The sequence below is a fragment of the Ambystoma mexicanum genome, chromosome 3q (assembly GCF_040938575.1).
Source record: "Ambystoma mexicanum isolate Mex_15411 chromosome 3q, UKY_AmexF1_1, whole genome shotgun sequence".
In the NCBI taxonomy this organism is placed as follows: domain Eukaryota; kingdom Metazoa; phylum Chordata; class Amphibia; order Caudata; family Ambystomatidae; genus Ambystoma; species Ambystoma mexicanum.
Genome location: NC_090926.1, coordinates 243,185,285 through 243,207,976, shown reverse-complemented (window position 1 = coordinate 243,207,976; position 22,692 = coordinate 243,185,285). Strand labels below are relative to the sequence as shown.

At 44.2% G+C, this 22,692-nt stretch overlaps 1 protein-coding gene across 1 annotated transcript in view; it reads left to right on the top strand.

The window, feature by feature from the left end:
- Positions 1–22,438, top strand: part of FAIM2 (Fas apoptotic inhibitory molecule 2) — a 342,143-nt gene extending 319,705 nt beyond the window's left edge. The window contains exon 12 of the mRNA XM_069653661.1: positions 4,014–22,438. Coding sequence (XP_069509762.1) covers positions 4,014–4,163 — 150 coding nt within the window. The 3' untranslated portion in view covers positions 4,164–22,438. The remainder of the gene's footprint in view (positions 1–4,013) is intronic.
- The last annotated feature ends 254 nt before the right edge of the window (positions 22,439–22,692 follow it).

The window sequence follows — 22,692 nt, the reverse complement described above, 5'->3', positions numbered from 1 at the left end:
GCGCTCCACTATGGCACTGGTTGCAATATGGGCTGCATTGTATCTTACCTGGGGTGGGGTTCCGTATTGGCGTCATCATGTGGGTGCTCAGAGGGTAGGCACTGTCCCCTGGGGAGGTGATGATGGTTGTCATTAGTTGGGTTTGTGTGTTTGTCTGTATCTGACATGCATGCATGTGCACAGTCATTTGGACTCAGCTATGAGCCATGTGTCGCCATGCTTCCCAGCTTCCAGGGCCCGGCTCAGGGCGGACATTCAGTATATGAAACTGTCATGGGTGGACCCTGGATAGTTTGCATAGACAAAAGTGATGATTGCCTTGGCATCGCATACAACCTACACGTTCATGGAATGCCAGTGCTTGCGGTTGCGGTAGATGTTTTCAGTGGCCCTAGGTGGACGTAGGGCCACATGGGTGCAATCTATGGAACCAATCACTTTGGGGAACTGTGCCACCCAGTAGAAGTCCAGGACCATGGTCTGCCTTTCTGCTGGTGTTCTGGGCATCATGTATATGTGCCTGCAGACTGAGGGGCGTGCAGTGATGATTGCCAACACCTGGTGTAGGCAACATGACTGCGTGGGCTGTGAGATGTCCCCCACTATGGCAGTTGTCCGCTGAAAAGAACCAGTGGCCTAAAAATGCAGTACATTGAGCACCTTCTCCAAGGGGCTCAATGCTTGGGAGCACAGGGTGGGTGATGTGAGTTCATCCTCCCAATCAGTGGCCAGGTCTAGGATGATATGAGGTGGATAACTATACCTGCCATAGACCTGGTCATCAGGCATCCCAAAAAGGCTGGTCCTATTAAAAGGAAATGTGGGGCCTGTCTATTCTCCTCCTCCAGCAGTGTCCCATGATCACTGCTGTGAGGAATGGGACATTTATCGTAGCTGTATATGCTTGTTTGTTGTTTGCACGCCCTTTTATGCAGCGCAGGGGCGCTTCTGCCTGCTTTCGTGTGGCGAACGTATTTGTGCATGTGCATGTATTTTGACTTGTGTGGGTTTTCCGTATTCGATTCCATGAATACGTGTTGTTCACTAGCGTGTGGGTGTTGCGTGTGTTTCCCAGCGGTACTTCCCAGGTTACGCCTACATTTTCACGCGTTGTTCCCCATTCCCTGTGTTCCGCCCCCTTTTCAGGTGTGTGAGTGAGAAGTTGTGCGCTCTCCCCGTTCCTGTCGAACATGCGTTTGGAAAGTCACAGTGACGTGTAAGGTTAGCACGAATTTGGTGCACATCCCGGGAAAAAAACGTGCAGGGCCTTCCATAAATCGCACCCGTGCGATTCGCACACATGCGCTAGCTTTTTCACGCTTGCGCCACAAATTTCGGCACACATTTATTCCATGAATTACCCTCTTAGTGTTAACTGGCTCTCAATAAGAGGCCTTTTGAATTCAATCATCTTTCAATGCCACTACCCTTTCTCAATGTGATATACAAACAGTTAAAACTATCTCTCATACCCACAATAATCGTCTGTGATAATAGAGAGCTGAGAGCTGAAAGCTGAGCTGAGAGGTGAAAGCTGCACCAAGGCTTGAGTTGTACAATCCTAAAATCCCCTAAAATAATCAGAATATCAAATCCAAGAGCTAACACCACCAAGCAAACCTGATAAGTTATCTAATGGCGATAACAAAAGCCTCAGAAGAGATTTGGTGTCAATTGGATTGACCATAATGCAAACATAAACCAAATCAAAATAAAATAGTTAAATGGGCTTCAGCTCAAAAAGGAGAGTTTTCTCAAAAAATCAAAAGCAGAAACATTTTGAGCCTCTATGTTCTCAATATTCTGGTTTGATGTCTTCAATCAATAATCCAAGGTCAGAAAAAGGAGCAATTAGCTCCTCCTTCCTCCATAAACCAGAATGGAAACAGCTATCCAGCTTGCCTAGGTCTTCAGCTCAGTTCTGCCCGCCAGCACTTTGTGATGATCCTGAACATCACTGCCTTTTCCCCTCCAGAATCTCTCTTTACACAGCCTCTAGTTTGTTCATCCATCTTCCCAAGGCACATGTATCAACAATATTCTACAAGCGCATGCGTAAACAATATTCCCCAGGCATATGCATAAACAATATTCTCCAGGTGCAGCCGACCTTACCCAGAAGCCATCAGGTACCATGTCAAGCGGCAATACATCCAGTAGCATGGAGTCCATCAGAACATTGTTTATAATTTACTGGAACATCGGGTGCTATTTACACAAACAAAACAACCACTGGATCCCTACCCTGAACCCATGTTTACAGTGTTCTTCCATGCACCATAAAACAATGATAACATGGCTCAAAGCCTGGGCTTGCACGAAGATGGCAAAAGACTCATTTGCAAGGTTTGAAAATATTCTAATTTCCCGTGAATGTATTGTATCGCTGCTTAGCCTGTGTGTGTGTGTCTGTGTGTTTGTGTGTCTATCTGTTGCTCTTTCTGGGTGAATTTTATCATTCCATGATGGACAGTCTGTTACACTACTAGTGTACTCTTTCGAAATACCCCCATTAGAAAGGGGAAACAACAAATAGCACAATGCAAATTCTTGGGTGCCTTGGAACTTAAGTACAATCATTTTTTATATATTTTACCAATAACTGTGATAAAACAGTTTTATAGTTGAATCACAAAGTTCATAATGCACACTGTGCTTGGTGTTATTTGCATTTACATTTTTAACAATACTCACCTTAAAATGATAGTGTATTTAACCACAAAGCATATATACTCATCTGTACACTGTTAGGATTTGGGTGTGAGGGTAAAATGGCTGCAACAACTGTCACTCTATTGGAGTTTGAGGACTGAATTTAAGAAGAAATGGGAATGGGAAGGTCAAGGATGACTGTGCATATTATTATTATTGGGGTATTTTTTGAGCAAGGACCTAGATTTGGGAAGCAACATAATACTTTACCATCATAGGTGGAAAAACACACGGAGGGAATCAGAGAAAAAAGGAGTGGGGAGCTAACAGGGGAGGGTGGGCTATTGGCAGCACGGGGGGGAACGACATTGGGGAGAAGATCACTGAGTCTCAAGTAGGGTGGGGAGTGCAGGGTGTGTGGACCTAGGTGTTAAGGAGGAGCTGTTCCTTGAAGAGGAAGGTCTTGAGCACTTTCCTGAGCTGTAGAAGGGATGGAGCAAGTCTGATGTTGACGGGGAGGACGTTCCAGAGTCTTGGAGTGTAGACAGAGAAGTCATGTCTTCTGGTTCTTTCCTTCCAGCAATGTTGTAATTCAAGACTTGATAGCAGAACAACAACGGTTTTGCAGGAAAAGAGCAATTAATTAGTTTCTGTGAAACGGAGAGCTATTGATACAATTGTTCAAACTCAAAATAAAGGTGGGGGAGGGAGAAAAAAGAGGAGAGGCAAATCCACTTTGGTTATTTCAGCACTGTCCAGAACTGTGGAATAGATTCTGTAGCTGCATGGATGTAGTTGAAACGACCTGAGATCAGGTCAACTGTTCATATTCCTTATCCTGTGTCGATTTTTAATCATTCCCATAGGTCGCAAAAATAATGTCCATCCTCAAGGATTTTAAGGGCATCGTCTATCACCTTGATGGTAGCTCTTTCTGTGCTGCATCTGGGTCAGAAGCCAGCTTTTCAGCCCCCAACATTCACCTTCATCATAGCCTTCTTAATTGTTTTTGTATAACTTGTTTGATTCTCTTTTTTTGCTTCTTTGCCTTTACTATGGATTATATATTATGATTTCAATTTTAGTTTGATGCTCAAACTTTTTTTCAACAAATAATTTTTTGTAATTTGGGTGATTTATACATATAGCTCAAACATTGAATTTATTTTCAGTGAAACGTACTTGGATGGAAGTTGGTTTTCATTGAGTTGTATTTCCTATAAATAAATGTGTGTAATGGTAGAATAGCAGTGCAGACAAAGGCACCAGGACAGATCAAGCAGTCCTTTGGCACTGTGTATGCTTGCAAAGTCATGGCGCCTTTGGAATCCATCTTCTTCTTCTTTGTCTTCTTTTCTTAGTTCCTGGCATTTGACACTCAGCTTCTCATGGGGAGCCGCCGGTATTCCATCAGCCCGGAGGAGTACATATTCGGAGCCTTGAACATCTACCTGGACATCGTCTACATCTTCTCCTTCTTCCTCCAGATCTTTGGCTCCAACCGCGAGTGACCGCATGCCTTGCACAGCATCCCCTCTTGATAAAAAAAACAAAAAACAATAAGAGAAAAAATACAAAAATAATCTTTCACCTATAGCAAGAGCCATTCCATCAGCCAGCCTCGCCCTTTGCTGATTGTGCAGGAGGACACAGGTGCACTGGGCGTGATTCGGATATAACCTGCAACATATTTTCTACCATATCCTAGTGCTTCTGGCTGCCACTTCTGACTCGTCAACACCTTGAAATATCCCTGCTTTCCTACTATTGCTGCTGTAGATTTCTCCTTCTAGATTCATCTTCTGTACTCCCACACAGCATGTTGGGGTGAACATGTTAAATATCTGCCCATATTCTAAACGCGGGACTGCTCACCAAAGCTTGCAGTCACCCGATCCTGGTCTCCGCGCCTAGGTTTCAGCCATCATCGGCGGATGCTGAGATAGAGTAGGCAGTACATGGGGGCAAGGAAATAGGCGACACTGGCACCTGTAGTACATTCAGCAGAAGGCCATTGCTTCTTCCATACTCCTTCCACACTAAGTGATGCAGCCCGCGGCGAATGCCCCACACATACCACAAGTGTTACAATGTCCGCAATCTGTAGGTGTAGGTCTTCTCTCATGGTTAGGCTGTGGAACCAGATTTGAAACGCACACAGAAATGCGTACTCAGAGTACCGGATGTTTCCGCCATGTTGCTCATCTCCATCCACAAGGTCATAAAGCAGTCCTGCCCTAGTTACTGCATGCAGATGTGCATGTCCCTAAGCACAGGGTGTCCAAAAGCAGCACAGAAGGGTGTAAAATAGGGTGCAATTGGTGTGTGCTGATTGGAGGTTATATTTAGGTCTCCATCTTGAGTTCTATTTAAACACCTTTGGGTGATTTGCTATTCAAGGTTTACCTTTCATTTGGTGTGTATTTTTCCTGGCTTCTTTCCTGTGCTGTTGTTCTAGGGTGTGGCCATATTTGTTGTGGAACTATTTTTGTGTGCGTGCACATTTCTGTCGGTGCAGAATTCACATAAATGTGAAACATCCACTGGGGCGGGGGGGGGGGCTCTGCACTGCAGCAGGTATATTTCACGGGAATGCATAGTCCGGAAGGCATAGTATAGTTTCAGTTGTGATTTTAATGTGATCAAGGAGTGCATAGATCCACTGATATAATGCATATATGTGTGTAGCCTGTACTGTAGTGTGTTACATTACCAAACATTTCTTGGGGCTACTCTGAAGTGTGGCCATCCCTCCCATCGCAGGGAGGTTCTACGGTGTGGTTGGTCATTAAACTGCGACCTTGGGCTCTCCAAATATTTTGGACTACAACTCCCATGAACACTAGCCAGCATAGTCAAAGTTGAGGGATCATAGGAGTAGTACTGCAAAACATTTGGATAATCACCGGTTGCAGAACCCTGTTATAGTGGGTTCTCCCATGCAAAGCTCCACAAGGACTTTATGTCACAGATGAGTTAAAACACTGACCAACTAATGTTCAACAAATTTGGAAGGTAGAGCACATTTGCCTTCAATCAGTGCCTTTTGACTTAGCGGTCAAATCACGTCAAGCAATTTTCAAAATAATCAACATAAACGACGTTGTAAATGAAACAGAAAAGGGACCATTGAGCAGGACTGCACTTATAAGTTTAACCAGGAGATGCCATGAACACTCTGGAAATTCACTGAAAAAGCTCATAGTCAAGGATGTTCGGTTGCAAGACCCAGGCTATTACCCGGGGGAGTCAACGCTGTGTGGGTGCCTTGACCAATGAATTCTGTGATTTGTGACATTTTGCAATGGTGACATTCATCAATTTCAGTTCGGTTTTTTCACTGAATATGTAAATGTGCACACTCGCTGTCACGTGAAAAGACACTGCGTTTTTTTTTAAAAAAAACGACAGCTTGGATTGGAGAGGGGTTTTCTGAATCATGTATTTGTGTGGTGTTAGATCAGTACACAACATTACTTTTATGAGTGGATATACAGTTATGTATGAGTCTGGCTTTGTTTCTAAACCTGATGGGAGTGCACTGGACTGAGGGTTTGTCGGGTATGCTTAGATGTGGTGCCTCACAGTGGCAACTCCAACTTTGCTACAAGGTGTGTTGAAGGTACACGTCTATGCTTCCGCTGACTATGTAAATGGTGAAACTTGGTTCTTGCTACAGCATCTTTGTCAAACAGGTCTTCTTGCCAACTTTATCAGGTGAGCGCGCAGCCTACTATGTGATTTCAAGCATGCGAGGACTGCATGATGACAACGGTTCTGGAGAATGAGTATCCATAGCAGAGCCTGACGGGTTCTCTCATTCGCCAGCCCCATCATTCGATATATTACTCTCCTTCTTCCCTAAACAGAAAACTAAAATAAATGGAAATGGCCTATTGGGGCGCGGGGGCGGGGAGTCATGACAGGCACAAAGAGCGTATACACATGTTGTTTCCGGTTTCCACATGTCCTCCTGGTGAGGAATAGTGACTGCAGGTAGCTCCACTGAGAACATTAAACATGTCCTGCATACATTTTGCAATAAGGGGTACAATTCCACTTGGTGGCATAGGTTTCCATGAGGGTGTAGTTCTCTTCTCTCTGTGCATTGCATAGTTCCACTGAATGGTGTGCATTCGTATGGGGGTTGTTCTATCAGGTCCAGCACATGATCGCATGAGTATAATTCCATAGGGAGGAGAATGTGTTCATGTATTTATAATTCTAATGTTTTGTGTACATTGGGGTTCAGTACCATTGGGCTGTGTACATTTGCACAAAGGCATATCTTGCAATTCGTCCTGTATATTATCCTGAGTATAGTTCGATTGAGTGATGCACATTTTCTTTGGTTCTTTGGGGTTATATTTTCACTGTGCTCTGCACATTTTCATGGAAAACACAGTTCCAATGGGTAAGAGTCCTTTTACTAGTATGTATATTTCCAATAGCAGTGTACATTTTTACATTGCTTATTTTTCCATTAAGTAATGTGCAGTCACATCCTGAGGTGTGTACTTTTATCTGTGTGTCGCATTTCCTTTGGGTGATGTACCTGCGCATTGTGGTGTTGATGGTTGAATTTGCGCAATGCACATTTTTAAAGTGACTGCACTTCTGTTGGATGGTGTAAATACTTAAGGCATCAGCGTTCCACTGGGTTTACATTTCCTCTAAAATGGGCGCAGTTCTGTCTGCTTGTGTACAGACTTTTTGTGGAAGGGTTAGGCTTATAATAGTTAGTTACATTTACACGGTGATGTGGGTAGTTGGATTGGACAGCATGCAGCTCACGTGCACTGTAGTACCAAAGAGTGGTGGTGATGTTCATGTTTTCTTGAGGGTATGGTTCCATTTTGCAATGTAAAATTGCACGGGTGTAGTTTGATTAAATGGCATGCATTAAATAGACATTATGATGTTTTTGACAAGTGCACACCTGGAGGGCGAGAAGTGCACGTTACTGTAAGTGTACATTTTCAAATAATCATTTGGGACTTGGCCTACTAATTACATGTGGTAAATGGATGAAATGTCTGGTGTACATGTTCATGGGAAGTACAGTTCCATTGGGTGGTGTACATCTGCATGTGGGGTTGCCTTGCTTGGGGGTTGTGGATTTTCAAGAGGATTACAGTTCTATGGCGTGTTATGAAGTACATAGTCTAGTCATTGCTGTACATGTTCCTGGGCACAGTAGGTATAGTCACTGGCTCGCCCTCCTAGCTAATGTGCACCCTTCTCCCATTGACCCTGACATCACAGGATGCAACGATAGATTCTCCACATTACACATCAAAATGAATCTATTCACCTCCCATTGACACTAGGTTTATCCAATGGCACTACAGAGACAGGAACAGAACTGAACCAGGCTTGGTGAAGCCTCACATCGCAAAAGGTCCTACATGCCTCCCACTACAATTACATGCAGCATTCTGTAAGCATATATCACCAATCAGAAATATACATTTCCTAGCAGAGCGCTATACTCCCAAGTTATATACATCACAGTGGGATTATTCTCGAATATGCATCTATACCGCACGCCCCTTCGGTAATACAACCTGACAAATAAAACTGAGCACTTGTATTTATTATTTAAGGTATACAACTTCTTCCAGAAATAGACATTACACAATAGAACGCCATGAATGCCAGTCGACCTCTTCTCCTCCATGCGAACCTGATAGTCCAATGCACCGCTGTTTCACTTTACACAACGCAAAAGAGCAATCCGTTTCTCAATGGGAGTGTGCTCTGCCCAAAGAAACGATACCCCCACGAGCTCATGAAAAGGTACAGCACCCACATCATCATCCGCTATGAACCCATGGGTATATATTATATGTTTAATATTTAGTCAGGTGCATAGCTATCTTAACAATATATATGTGTTTGTTTTTTATATACCAGTATTACCATGCTATTGTTTCAGCATGCTTTACCATACCGTGGGACATTTATAATCCCCTGGGGTAGTGAACAGTTCAATGTGTATGTGTATAGCTCCAAGAGGAGATGTACAGCACCACTCAACTGTGTAACTATCCATTGGGAAGTGCCCCATTCCAAGGTGAGTGGGGCGGTAAATCCCCATTTGCCATTTTCCCTTCCCCATTCCCATTTTTGCCCCATAGGGCATAATGGGAGTGGGGAAGGCGCTAATTACGCCACCGTAAATTACGGTGGCGTAATTAGCATCATGGCAGGTTAGCGCCATGGCTTTTAACGGCTGCGAAAAGCAGCCGTTAAAATCAGAATCAGGCGTTAAGGGTTAACGACGGCGTTAACTCTTAACGCCTGGGTCGTAATGAGGCCCATTGACTGGTATTTAATTCAACTGGAAGATTCATATTTCCATTGCATTCCTGGAGATAGTTTATAGTTCAATTTTTGCAGAACTCCCACTGAGCGCATCGTTCCACACCATACATGACTGTAATTGTTGTTTATGGAGCCGTTTATAGTTCCATTTGAGGTGTTATTTCAGTTGGTATTGTGTAGGTTTACTGAGATGTGTCAAGTTCATGTATGTGTATACCGACATTGCAATGTGTCTTGTTTATAGGGGCATGTGTAGTTTTCGTGGTGTTTTGTAGTTCTGTTAGATATGTGTATGGTCTGCTTGTAGATGAATGGTTCTATTGGAAATGGTTAGTTCCACTCAAAGTGTAAAGTTTCTTTAAATGTGTAAACGAGTTCCTTCTCAGGAATATAGTTGCATTAAATGTGTATTGCTGCATTGGAGGCTTGAATGGATGGGTGTAGTTCATTTGATGTGTGCAAGTCTACAGGCGTGTTATTGGAAGTGCTTAATTACATTTGGTGAGAGGGACAGTGTAGTTCCACCAGCAGTGTGTAATTCTATTCACAGCTTTTCTCTTATTGGATTTGCGGAATACAATTACAGATGGTTATTTGATGTCTGAAGTTCAGAGGTGTATAGTTCATCTGGGAACATATAGTTCCAGTAGAACTATATAGTTAGATCAGATGCATATATTTCCATTGTATGGTGTGATTTGCCCCATCACAGGTGTATAGCTCAATTAGCACATATAGTGAAATCAGAGGATGCAAACAGTTCCATTGGATGCAGCTTGTTCCTTTGGACGTATTATTTAAATTGGAAGTGTAAATGTCAATTTGTGGTGTTTCAATTGATGTGTGTAGCTTCATCAAAATGTGTACTTTGTTGGAGATGTATAGTTCCATTGTATGTGTTTAGTTTTATGATGGGTGCTTAGTTACATTAGAAGTGTGTAGTCTGCTTGGAAGTTGATAGGTCTTTTGGAGGAGTGTTTGATTTATTTTATTTATAGCTCCACAGGATCTGCATTGTTTTATCAGAGGTGTTATGTTCCATTGTCAACGTATACTTCCATTGGAGGTGGGCAGTTCTAATTCCGATGGTGTTACATGGCTACACTTAGAGGTACACAAATGGTGTATTGTTCCAATGGCGGTATAAATTCTGTAGGATGCATATAGTTCCTTAGTGTATAGTGTCATTGGAGGTGAAATGGTCCATTGGAAGTGTACTATCCCATTGTATTTGTACATTTCTGTTCAAAGCATGTCATTCCTTTGGATGGGTATGCTTTCATTGGAGTTGAATAGGTCCATTGGATGTGCATAGTTTCATTGAGGGTATGCAGATCTGAGTGGTCGGATGTTTAGGTGTATTCCCATTGATGGTGTGGATGTCTATTAAAGATGTATAGTTTTTGGCACATTTGCATGTTTCTACTGATTGTGTATATGGTTCCAATGGATGTCTATGGTTGGTGGGTGATAACAGGTACACATTTCGTTTGGGGTGCATAGGTCCTTAAGAATTGTATATTTCCATTGGACGTGCATAGTTCTGTTGGATGAACTTAGTTCCATCAGATCTATATAGTTCCATTAGACATGCATAGCCCTATTGGATGCTTATATTTTAATGAAGGTGTGTAATGTAATTTTAAATGTTTATAGTGTGTATAGTGTTTCTGGAGGTGTTTCATTTCTTTTGTCGTTTGTAATTCCTTTGTATATGTATATAGCTGTACAAATGGTGTAAGGTTCCATTGAAGATGGTGTATAGTAGCATTGCATCTGCATAGTTCCATTTGGCATATGTAGTCCTACTGGAGGTGAATAGCTCTGCCGGGGAGCGGTGGTTCCTTTGGGTGTATATAGTTTTGTTTGATGTGCTTCACTTTGATTGATTTGTATAGTTGCATTGGATATATAAATGTACACTAGGTCAGGCCCACCACTGTTACTTTCTCCCTATTAACCTGGAGAAAAAGACACCCATTTCCCACAGCCGCCCTGGCTTATTTGCTCACTTAAACCCGAGAAACAGAATGCCAACTCTGAATGAAAATGTCAAAGGCTGAAACAGAAACAGGATCACGGATGGAATCCCGTTTACATCTAAGTTATAGAACAAGTTGGAACATTCCACTAAAACCTTTGGATACTAAACACATACTTAAATGTATGCTTATAAAAAGGAGTATATCTTTGTGACGATGAGAAACTTAAGTTAACTTCTATCAAAGAAGTGAGATATAAACAGTCAAATATCAGTTGAAGCCTTGAGAAAGCCTGGCCGGGATGAAACACGTGTTGGCACTTGCAATTTACGGTAGCATTAGTTAATTTATACTTTCTATATTGCCACTGTTTTGGATGTAACATTGGAACGCATGTAAATTAAACAAGCTTAAAACAAAAATTCCTGCATTGTTTCAATCATTTGATAGGGAGCATATAACTGGGATTTGACTATTAGGGAACACATTTTAAATTAATACTTTGGAGTGCACACTCCTGAAGGATTTTAGACTTAAGCATCAGTGACCAAAAGATCAGGAAAGAACAACCATGGGGAGTGGACGAGTGTAACCCACCTACATCTTAGCACTGACTTCTAATATACTGTGCCAGAGAGCATTAACAGGGGGAAGGCGCATACAACTCACCACCTGATCGGGCAGGAGGATCAACTCAGCCAACAACCTCAAGATGGCCGTATCAGAACTTTGTTAAGACTCCAGATGTGGAAGATGTCTTGAAGTGAGGGACCGCATCTCCTCCTTCAATTACTGGCACTAGGTGCAACCATCTATCAGGCCTGTCCATCAATCAAGGACATAACCACAACCAACACAGCAATCAGTAAATTTGCGCTGGAGTTGCACAAAAAATCAAATAGGTTCCAATACCCACAGGACCCAAGCAGGTCCTGATGCCTCTGAGCATCACACAGCTGACAACGATCATGTGTCCCATGTCAGCCCCAACAGCCAGCAGAACCAGTATGACACAAGTGCTCCATGTCACCATGATGTCTACCACACCTTGGGTTGCCATGTAGGCCGGATGCAAGAGCTGCCATGCTAGTTCAATGCACAGACATGACACACAATATGGTTCCATGGAGGTGTACAGCTTATTTCATAGGGGGCACATAACTCGGTTTTAGTTGTATAGGTTCATTGGATGTAAAGTGCTCCATTGGATGTGAATAGTTCCATTGGATGTCTATTGTTTAGATGTTCATAGTTCCTTTGGATGTGCATTGTTTCATTAGATAGGTATAGTTACATTGTATGAGTATAGGTCTTGTGGAGGCATGCAGGTTCGTTATATGTGTATGTGTAGTTTAATTGGAGGTCTTTAGTTCCATTCAAAGATTTTATAGCACATTTGCAGACATATGGTTCAATTGGAGATTCGCTTTGAGGTTTGTAACAATTATTTTGTGTCTGTTGAAAGGGGCAATAACGGTGTATAGTGCCCTTGGAGGTGGTGTATAGTTACCTTGGTGGTGCGTAACTGAATTTCATGAGTATACCTCCTTGTGAGGTGTATCCTTCCATTTAAGAAGTGTAGTTTCATTGCAACGGGGAGAGAGAAAGAGAGAGAAGACAGAGAGAGACAGAGAGAGAGAGAGAGAGAGAGAGATAGTGTGTGTGTGTGTGTGTGTGTGTGTGTGGTGTGTGTGTGTGTGTGTGTGTGTGTGTGTGTGTGTGTGTGTGTGTGTGTGTGTGTGTGTGTGTGTGTGTGTGTGTGTGTGTGTGTGTGTGTGCAGTATGTCTGTCACTTGATTAGTTTACTTTGAGGCATTGTGCATAGTTCTATATTAAAATGTGTATAGTTTAATTAGCTGTCTATAATTGCACCAAGGTGCATACTTCCTTAATCGGTGCTTATTGTTTGGCTGTGCATAGTTCCAATTTATTTTGTGTGACCCTTTCATCTGTAGTGAAAGTATGTTATACCTTTGGACTGTGTAATGCCCAGAGTTGACAGATAGTATACGTACCCATTGCGGTGTGTGTTTTCATAATAAGATGTTTATATGAAAGGTAATGTAGATGCAAAAGCTGCTAGCTAAGGTAGGATATCAGTTCAGCAGGCCAACATGTCCACTTTTATCCTGAACTGTCCTCAGCTCTCGACGTTGTGGTATTCACCGATTTCCCAGCTGTGCCACTGAGTGATGATTAACTAGGCCCTCACTAAAGTAGAAGGTCAGGGAAAAAGTATTTCCTTATTTAGTGATCGTTTAGCCGTGGTATTTCACTGTTGATGTTGGCTCATAGAAACAGAGAGACCTAGTATTTGTTTTGTAGAAGGAGCGTTGGCCCTAACCTGCCATCTGCCTACAGAGGATCCAGATTCAACCGGTCCATCAAAAATGGGAGAGATTCATAGAGGTTTCACCAATGGGAAACCCACAGCATTGATCACAAAATATTGCTTGGAGTACATGCTGTGACAGAACAGCAATCATGGCTGAAGATACTGAAGAGGTTTGTGTTGCTGGCATAAGAGCGTTGTATGAAGGGAGATATGCACACATCACAGGATAAGCAGACATTGCACCGTATAACATCGGGCAGAACCATGCATAGGAGGACGATGAGAACTACTTATGCCCATACCATTAACTCCAAGTGATTGAGCGCTCCAGAACTGGAAGACATTCCTCTCACAGTCTCACAGCAGTTCATAAGATAATGGGCTGAAGTGCCCATTCCCTGACACAGCAGAGGTTGCTGCTTGAATCTAACAAGAGCATTGTGCCAAGGCACAGGTCCAATCTTTAAAGCAGAAGTTCAGAACTCTCCATATAACTTTAGGAGAATGGCCCTTTTGGAGTCTTCAGCAAAGAGATTTGCACAAAAACCTACTAGAGCTATACAAGATCTTGGCTACTGCGTGTACAAGTCCCTCCCCACAAACAGGCTGTATGATGGAGGTGTGGGGGGAGGGAGGATCTACTCCAGATATTTGTCGCACTGTAAAGCTTTTCATGGAGAGGTTTATGGGAAAAAGGTTCTATTTTCCCTTTATACATCTGTCTACAGCCTTTGCTCATTCGGGAACAAATTAATCAATTGGGGGAATAGGAGCTACTTTTATTAAATATTGCACTTGACTTAGACCTCTGGCATACCACACTAGTGGATTGACAGCTGAAAATCCCATGCTTGCGGGGCTTATCCAGGGCTGTATTTCCAAGTCCACATTGTTCAATCCGATCTCAGCAGGTCTAGTACCTCATTACCAAATATTGGTGTATTTCCGCCATAGTTAGGTGGCTAAGAGATATTCACTCTATTGTGTACAGGTGATGCTATACTTTTTGATCAGACCCCACTGGAATGCGAGGTTCCTCCTCTGCTGCGGATCAATAGTGTAAGAGCATTAATCATGACGGCATTGTGCAAGGCACAGAACAGGCTTGATGCAAACACACAACCCCCAAACGCTAGTTGGCACATTGGAGCCACCAGATGGATAATCTGATTATGTCTTCAAGGGGTGTTCTATAAGACTCAAAGTTATGGATTTATGAATGTGCCCAGTGACGTTGAGCTTGAATACATCAACGGGCTGCTCAGTGAGACGTCTTTCCCCCCTGGATCCCTTCTGCGCAATGAGACAGAGATCTTCACAGTGCTGGTTGATATCCTCCTTAAATACCTGTGCTTTGGGCGATTCTGGGGAATCTTCATGCTACCCCATCATTTAGCCTTGTCTAGTAAAACTACTTCAAACCTTGTTAAGACCTTTATTGATTTGTGGCTTTGACTTCATGTTTACTGCACAAACTGGGTCCCCAAACTGTTAATGAAACTGAGAAGGAATATGCAATCACTGTGATGGTCCGGGTAATTCAGCAAGCCCTCGCCTCCTCTCCTTAAAAGCATGTTCAACACCATCGGCAAAGCATGGTCATCGATGGCTGACCATCGAGAAATCAAGTCTCGCTGAGGTATGTCAAGGATTATAAACACTGGGATTTTTCCCACCCACACCCGAGCTGTTATGATTTTGGATCAAAAGTGATGATAATAATAACATAATTGACCATGGCAGGTTCCACTGGCTTCTAGGCACTGTGCTGATAAGTGTTATTATCAGCCCTATCAGGATTCAATCCTGTATCTGGATAGCAATACCCTTTACTGGGAGCCATTTGTTCATGTGTTCTTGATGTCTTTCCAGTTTCCTCAGTTGCTTTTTGTCTTGCTCACACACTTGTCAGGCAGATAGATTTGTTAATAAAACATTAAGGTAATGATGGAACCTATTATTACAGCGCTTAAAAGCATGAGGAGTCAGCCATGAAGCGCTGTAAAAAAGCAAGAATAAAGTTATTTGTATTCTTGTGATTAATATAATTATCATTACCAGAACTGCTGTTCAACTCTTTCCACACCATGCTCAGCAGAGCACTTTGCATGTTTTGTAAACCGATGAAAGCCTGGTTCTTCTCCAAACCTAAATTGGAAATTCCTGGACTACCACCTCACATGATACTGTGACATTATCCCAGGGCTGATGTTTGCAGTGACAGCCAACAGCATCCTTGGCTGCTCTGGATCAGTAGATGGGAGCCCAGGGACCCCATCTACGTCAGTTCAAATTTATATTCCACGCATCTCCAGATGAGTCGAAGGACAGAGATATTCAACAATCAAGCATGAACGTCCTCCGCTGCCAATTATATGGTAGTATACAGCTCCAGGCCCCTAGGATAACATCACCACTAAGACTGGATTGCACAGAATGGGGGCCCAGACTGCCCCAGTTATAGCACCTAACACCCTTAAACCACATGTGCCTTTAAGCGAGGAGAAAGTCAGATATAAACAAATATGAACGGCCTCCGGCATTGCCTATTCTATGGTTAATACAAAGCACCTGCCGCCCATGGGAGCACGTCATGTACCCTGAATAAAACACACAGGAGCCCTTTCATATGAAAGAAATCCTGCAAACCCATCCACCTCCAAGTGAGCCCAACCTCATATTCCAGCGAATCATTATGGACACCTTTTAAGTACTGCTTATTTTGTTGTCTATACATTCCACCACACCCCTAGGGTAACAACCCTGAATTAGGACATATCGACATCAACATGAATCTGATATCCTGCACCTCTCCCAATGAGAGAAAGCTCAGACACCCGAAATGAAAAATATAGAAGCATGCAAGAGTGTCCACTGCCCAATCAGCAAGCGGGGAAACATGACGCAGCACAGTACTCCTCCCCCCACCAGGCCACTGGTCCATAACCTGATGACCTGTCCTGCGGTGATACTACACTGGCAGATACTCATTCCCAACTGGACTGAGTCTTTTAAAAAGAGAACAATTTGGATCCAACAATGGACCGTAAGAACAAGGGAACCAGAGGCACACTAAAACTTACATGGTCCCACCCCAGAGATGAACCTCAATAACCACCTCCTCACCAACTAACCAACCCCGTTTTCACACTCCATTTTCACCTTGCACTTCTCTACTCCACCATCAAGCCACGTTCTAGTCACCTACCCAAGCTCGTAGGATTAATCTCATGAGTGTGCAAAGGAACATTGCACATAGGGCCCATCGTATCCAACTCACCTAGAATCTCACATGCACACAGAGAACGGGTACACTGTGCCTCTCCCACAGCTTTTTCTAACTTCCCTGCTCAACCACTCTCTTACAGATCCTAGCCCCAAGAAGTCACCATAGTTGGAGGGCGTGGCCCCATAGAAGGCCCCGTTACATTGCATATAACTGCAGTTGACAACGCCTCCCAGAGGTTTTGTTAGAGGAATGTATGGGGACCGGTGGTGTTATTCTGTCGCCTCCGCAGTGCGCATGTGCAGTGCTCGGGCAAGGCCTTTGGTTACCCTTTTGCAGTTGGTACTATGTCGTCCCTGCTCTCTGCGCTGTAACCCAATCCGGGGAAGGAGTGTGCCTGTCCCAGAGCGTGTCCTTTTGCCACAGGTAATGCAGCTTGAAGGGAAAGCTGCCAGCGTCTCTGGCTGTAAAATGAACCTAACGCAAGAGGCCTTTTTTATGTAATGCTAAAGTGATTTGTCCTGGTGATGCAGCGGCTCTATCAGTAATCTTTTCAAGAATGCGAGAGGGCCTGCGTCACTTGCTGGCTGCGTGGCGTGACAGGGGCTGCAAGAGGTCAGCGCCTCAAGCAATAAACAATGAATGCGTGATATGTATCGGCCATAACAATCCAGACATTGCATGGAAAGCAATGACCAGAGCCCGCTGAGCAGGCAAGGCAATGTGGCAGCCAGCAGACGGCGACGCTGTGGCAAGCATACTATATTTCATTAGGCCCTGAATGATTTGACTTATTTTTGATAAAAACATGGCAGGGGAAAAAGCTCACATGCGCCATCAAGCAAGGTATTTGAGGGGGCTCAGTGTTGGGGCAGGATAGACATGGGCGTGGGCCACACAGGAGACACAAAGGAGACATTTAAAGGGACCTTTGCTCTGCAGGTCAGCGCAAACCTTGAAGTTCACTTGTTGCGTGGGGGTGGAGGGGGGGGGGGGTTTGAGGGAGAATATTGCTGCAGAGGATTGAGTTATGTTTTGTCACTGGTATTTATACTGCACACCACTCCCATTTGCATGGTCTCCGGGAGCTCTGGCGGGTCTGGAAATCAGACAATGGGTGGGTTGTGTTAGTGAAAGGAGAGCAAGAGCACAAGAGTGCTGTGGTGTATCATTGCAGTTCCGAAAAACCAGGGACTGTGTGTGGGTTTGCTTCTCGGTGGCATGGCGGATGTTTGCAGTAATATACCAAGAAGATGAGACCAATATTTTTTCCCCTCAGGAGCCACATAAAAAGTGGGGATAAAAACAGGTGTAGCGAGAAATAGAATTGCATAAATCCTCTAACAAGGCACAGAGAGAAACAGTATGCAACTCACTTCCAGAGAGAATCATGGAAAGGAATAAAGGAATGTCAACGCATTTTCAGCCTTATTCTGTAGAACTAGTTAAGTAATAGCAATAAACAAATATGAGGAAAACTAATGACTCAACGATTCGTATACAGAGGATCTGCTATGTCTAAACAATAGGATAGCACAGAAATAAGCTACCAATTTGCATTTCAAGAAGCAGCTCCATTGTAGTTGTTCGTACTACCAGAGGACTGAACCATAGAATATACTAGAATCCCGATATTGAGCGCAGAAGAACCACCCCACTTTGACTACCTTTCATTTTGTTATTGGGCAAGCACATTAATAGGGGTTGGTACTTTGCAACAACAGTTGCAACACTTTTGGAAGATCATTTCTTCATAAGGTTGATAAATGCTTGAATCTGTTATACATTCTAAGGTAGATGCTATTGGCATGGTCACTTCTTAACATGGCAAGTGCGATAATGGTGACGGTTCTGTGTGGTGAGAAGTGAGACAGGGTAGGATTTGTCTGATAGTACAGCGGTGGAAGAAACATTTCATTAATACTGTGTTAACCTTAGGCTCCTCATTGTCCATCAGAAATCTTAGATTTGTTTTACCACTTTAGAGGGTCCAGGTCTGGTTCCCATGTCGATCATCCGTGGCAAAGATGTTCGTCTAGAGGGGTGGTGAGACATGAACATGATTCAATTTTATCCGGGTTGAGTTCAAGGTTGTTGTTGATCATCCATGCATTGAATTGTGACAGGCAATTGTCGAGGGTTTTGTCTATGTCCTTGCTGATGGTAATTTTGTAGATGACTTGAGTATTCATCTGTTCAGTTGTAGCATGTAAGTCCATGATGAGGTTCATGAGAGGAGCCATGTAAATGTTGAAGAGAATTCATGAGAGGGTGGAGCCTTGTGAGGATGTATGAGGTTGAGCTGAAAGGCGGTAGCCGTGTGTTTTCTGTTCTTTCCGTCAGGAAGGAGTACATCCATTGAAGTCTGAGTTCATTCTAGGTCATCCCAGGTGGACAGTAGTGCCGATTCAATCCCTCTCATAGGCCTGAAAATGATTTGTGCCGTGTCCAGTAGGTGGTTGTTTTCCACGTGACTCAGGATTTGTCCATATGCGTAGGTTTCCAGCAGTTTAGCCGGGTAAGGGATGTTTGATATGTCAGGCGGTTGGTGTGATCACCTATGCTTCCCGTGGGATCTTTGAGAAGACGGATAATGTAGGCAAATTTGAATCTCCTAGGAACAGTTCCTGTTTTCAGTAAATGGTTCATGCACTTGTGGAAATATTGTGCCTCTTTGCCGAGGAGTGGTAAAACTTTGAAGTTGCTTACACTGCTTACACTTGTGCATATAACACATTCTGGTATGTATTTTCAGTCTGTTAATTCCCATCTTCAACCAGACAATGGTACACATCCCATTGCCATGACTGACACTGTTCATTTATCAGTGGATGAAGCGCCTTTGTCGCGCCATGCGTGGCATGCGCTCCCTTTTCTATCTCTCTCCTTTCTCTCTCTCTCATGCCGTCTCTCTGACTGTTTCCTCTTCTGTCTTTCTGTCAGTCAATCCACAGATGTTAGCAAATGTGTGTAATCCACTGGTGTGTCACACAGTACAGATCGGGACACGGGCAAGGTTTATTCTGACGTAGGCTTGGACTCACTCACGATCATATACATCAGTTATCCAACCACCAGGAAAGAATCTGTATGCCTGTACCCCTGAGATAGACTAGAGTCTTTTCCCCAGATATAGGCCTTCTGCAATCCCCTACAGGGTGCATAGAATTATCTCCCAGAAGCTAAGGGGGTGGGAGAGCGTTTTCCCCCAGCATCTCATCAGAGGTGGACTAGTGTCAATAGAGAAATACCTTCACTTTTTCCACAGAGATGGCGGCTACGTGCCTCATCCGTGGAGATCGTTCAGGTGAGGTTTTTAGATGTGGCTGTCCCACATAGGTGGAACTTGGCGTGATTGGTCCATAAAAGGAACTCTGCGACTGACCCAAAAATTACCTGGGCGTGATGGCCCCACAGACACCCATGATGTCACTGTTCCATATATGACTTTGGTGTAACTCCCCAGCACATGGCATCAGTGACATAAATTAAACTATGTGTGACTGCCTCAAGTGACTGCCCTGAGGATGGGGACCTGGGTGCACTCCTTCATACATGAGCCCATTGCGCCTGTCCCAAAGAAGGCTTTTGTTCCGGTGAAGTTTGAGACTGCTCTGCAGGCGGTCTCCGTGTGACTGCCACATAGATGTCATTGGTGTTACTCCCCTGGAAATCCTCAGTGTGTGACTGTGTCAGAGATACCTTCACAGCCACTGCACCATCACTTTTCTAGATCTAACCGTTCCAAAATGGTGTCTTTGTGACTGTTTCAACATTGACCTCATTGTGACTGCGTGGCCTCCTTCGACTGCCACAGAGATGGCTTTTTCATGACTGCCTTTAAATGAAGCTCTGTGTCATCTCGCCGCCGCTCCACCTCCTCCCCTGCGATCTCGCCATTCGACGATGGGGCTTGTGGGTAACACCTCCCACCACACCTCAGAGGGTGATGCAGTTTTGCTAACCCGGAAAATACCCCAGCATTGCCTCCCCTGGCTGCTGCCCCAGCATTGGACAGGATATGTTTCTCCCAATTTTCATTTTATTTTAGTTATTATATTAGAATTTGTGTTCATCGCTGGCCCTACCCAGAGGGTCTCAGAGCGGCAGTCAAGGCGAGAGGTGAATACAAGTTACAAAATGTTTTCAGGATAGGATAGAAAGATTAGGGTAGATAAGAGGTCGCAGGGGAGGTGGAGGGGGGCGATTGCCTTCACATGCCCACAAAATGGCATTCCCGCTCAGAGATAAGGTGTGTTTTGAAAAAATATATATTTTATTTTTTATTGCGAATTGGTTTGGTGTGATTATGTTGTGTTTCATTCCTCTCGCGTATACACCGGGGGTCATTTATTTGGCATATGTTGTTTTTCATTCTGCGGAAATGTCTGATTTGCATCTCTTCCTGAGATTTATTGGTACCATAACCCTCTGGCATGCTGTGTGTCGTGCCGTGAGGGACCAAAAAAATGCTGTAAAAGGATCAAATTGATATGCTGTGTGTTATCCCTCGCAGTAAAATGCCGGAAGTCCCTCTCCTCAGAGGTAGGCCAAATGGCACTCGCCTCAGAGGTTTGTCGGGTGCCGCTCGCTGAGAAGTAAGCTAAACGTGGGTCCCCTCAGCAGTTAGCTGGGTGTTCTCCACAGAAGGAGGCCTGGAGCCATCGGTCAGGCGATAGACCTTCCGTTGAGAGGCACAGGGCTTCGCTCCTCTAAGTAATGGACTCGTTTCTGTTACTGCTGTAGCGAGGGTCATTACACTCGGAGGAGCTACGGTGTCATTCCCCTCAGAGATGCAGCGTGCGCCATTACCCTCGGAAAAGCCTCAAGTGTCATTACCCTCTGGGCTGCACTGTGTCTCAACGCTCTCACAGATCAGTGGGATTTCATTCCTCCCTGACGAGCAGTGGGTGTCATTGCTGTAGTACCAAAGGTACATTTGTTGCTGTAGATGCACTGGCTGTAAATCATCCTCGTTGGGGCAAAGTGGGAGACATACTGCACTGGCTATGATTGGTGCCATATCACAGGTGCACTGGGTTTAATCATTCCCCTAGCAACACTGGCTGTCAATCCTCCCTGAGATGTCATTGCTATAGTAACAAAGGTACACTGGGTATCATTGCTGCAGTAGTACAGGTACACCGACATTCATCACTCCCCTAGCAACACTGGCTGTCATTCCTCTCTGAGATTGAGTATGTGTCCAGGCTACGGTCCCGAATGATGACTGGGCTTCCTCCCAAGAGTACCACAAATAACACTGGGGTTCATTGCTCCCGTAGCTGGAGTGGGTGCCATTCCCCCCAAGATGCAGTGGGTGTCATTGCTACAGTTCGAAATGTAGATTGGGTATTTTCCATCCCTAGCTGGAGTGGGTGCCATTCCTCCCCAAAATGCAGTGGGTGTCATTGCTACAGTTCGAAATGTAGATTGGGTATTTACCATCCCACTGCAGGAACCCCTGTGATCACCGCTCCTGTAGCCGAGTTGGGCGTCATAGCTCTCAGAGATGTGCCTTGTGTTATTGATCTCATTGGGTATCATTAATCCCATAGATGGGCTTCCCCTGGCTCAATCCTCTTAGCTCTGGACCAGACGACATGGATGGCTTGGAGTCATTCCCCTCAGAATCAGGCTGCCTGTGAATGATCTCGGAGATGGGCTTGGAGTCATTCCCTCACAGGGTGCTTGCTGATCACTATGCATCATTCCATCACCAGCTCCCGCCGCTCTTTTGTGGGGACCAGAGGGCACTCACCAATGAGCAGCCTCTGGCCCATACCTTTGGGCATTTTCCTCCTTCCATGATGTGGATCCTTTTCCCTCCCCCCTCTTCATCTATCCTCAGATTGTATTTTCATTAGACAGACTGTATTTTCTGTACATTGCTAATAAAGGGTTGCCAAAGACTAAGTGGCTGCAGAGGTGTTATTGTATGAGAAAGTGACGGCCCTTGGTTCTATGGTAAGTGAAACCAGGAGAATAGAGCCATCATTTCAGAGCCAAAAAAATATTGCCAGCATCATGAACCAGCAGGAACGGAGCTGTACGTGTGTGCTGCAAGTTAAACATGCAGTGGATAGGGTTCGAACCAGGAAAGCTGCTTCGGAGGCAGCCGGGCTTTACATAGATTAGTGAGGCCTGGGTCCAAAAATGTGGTGAGGCCC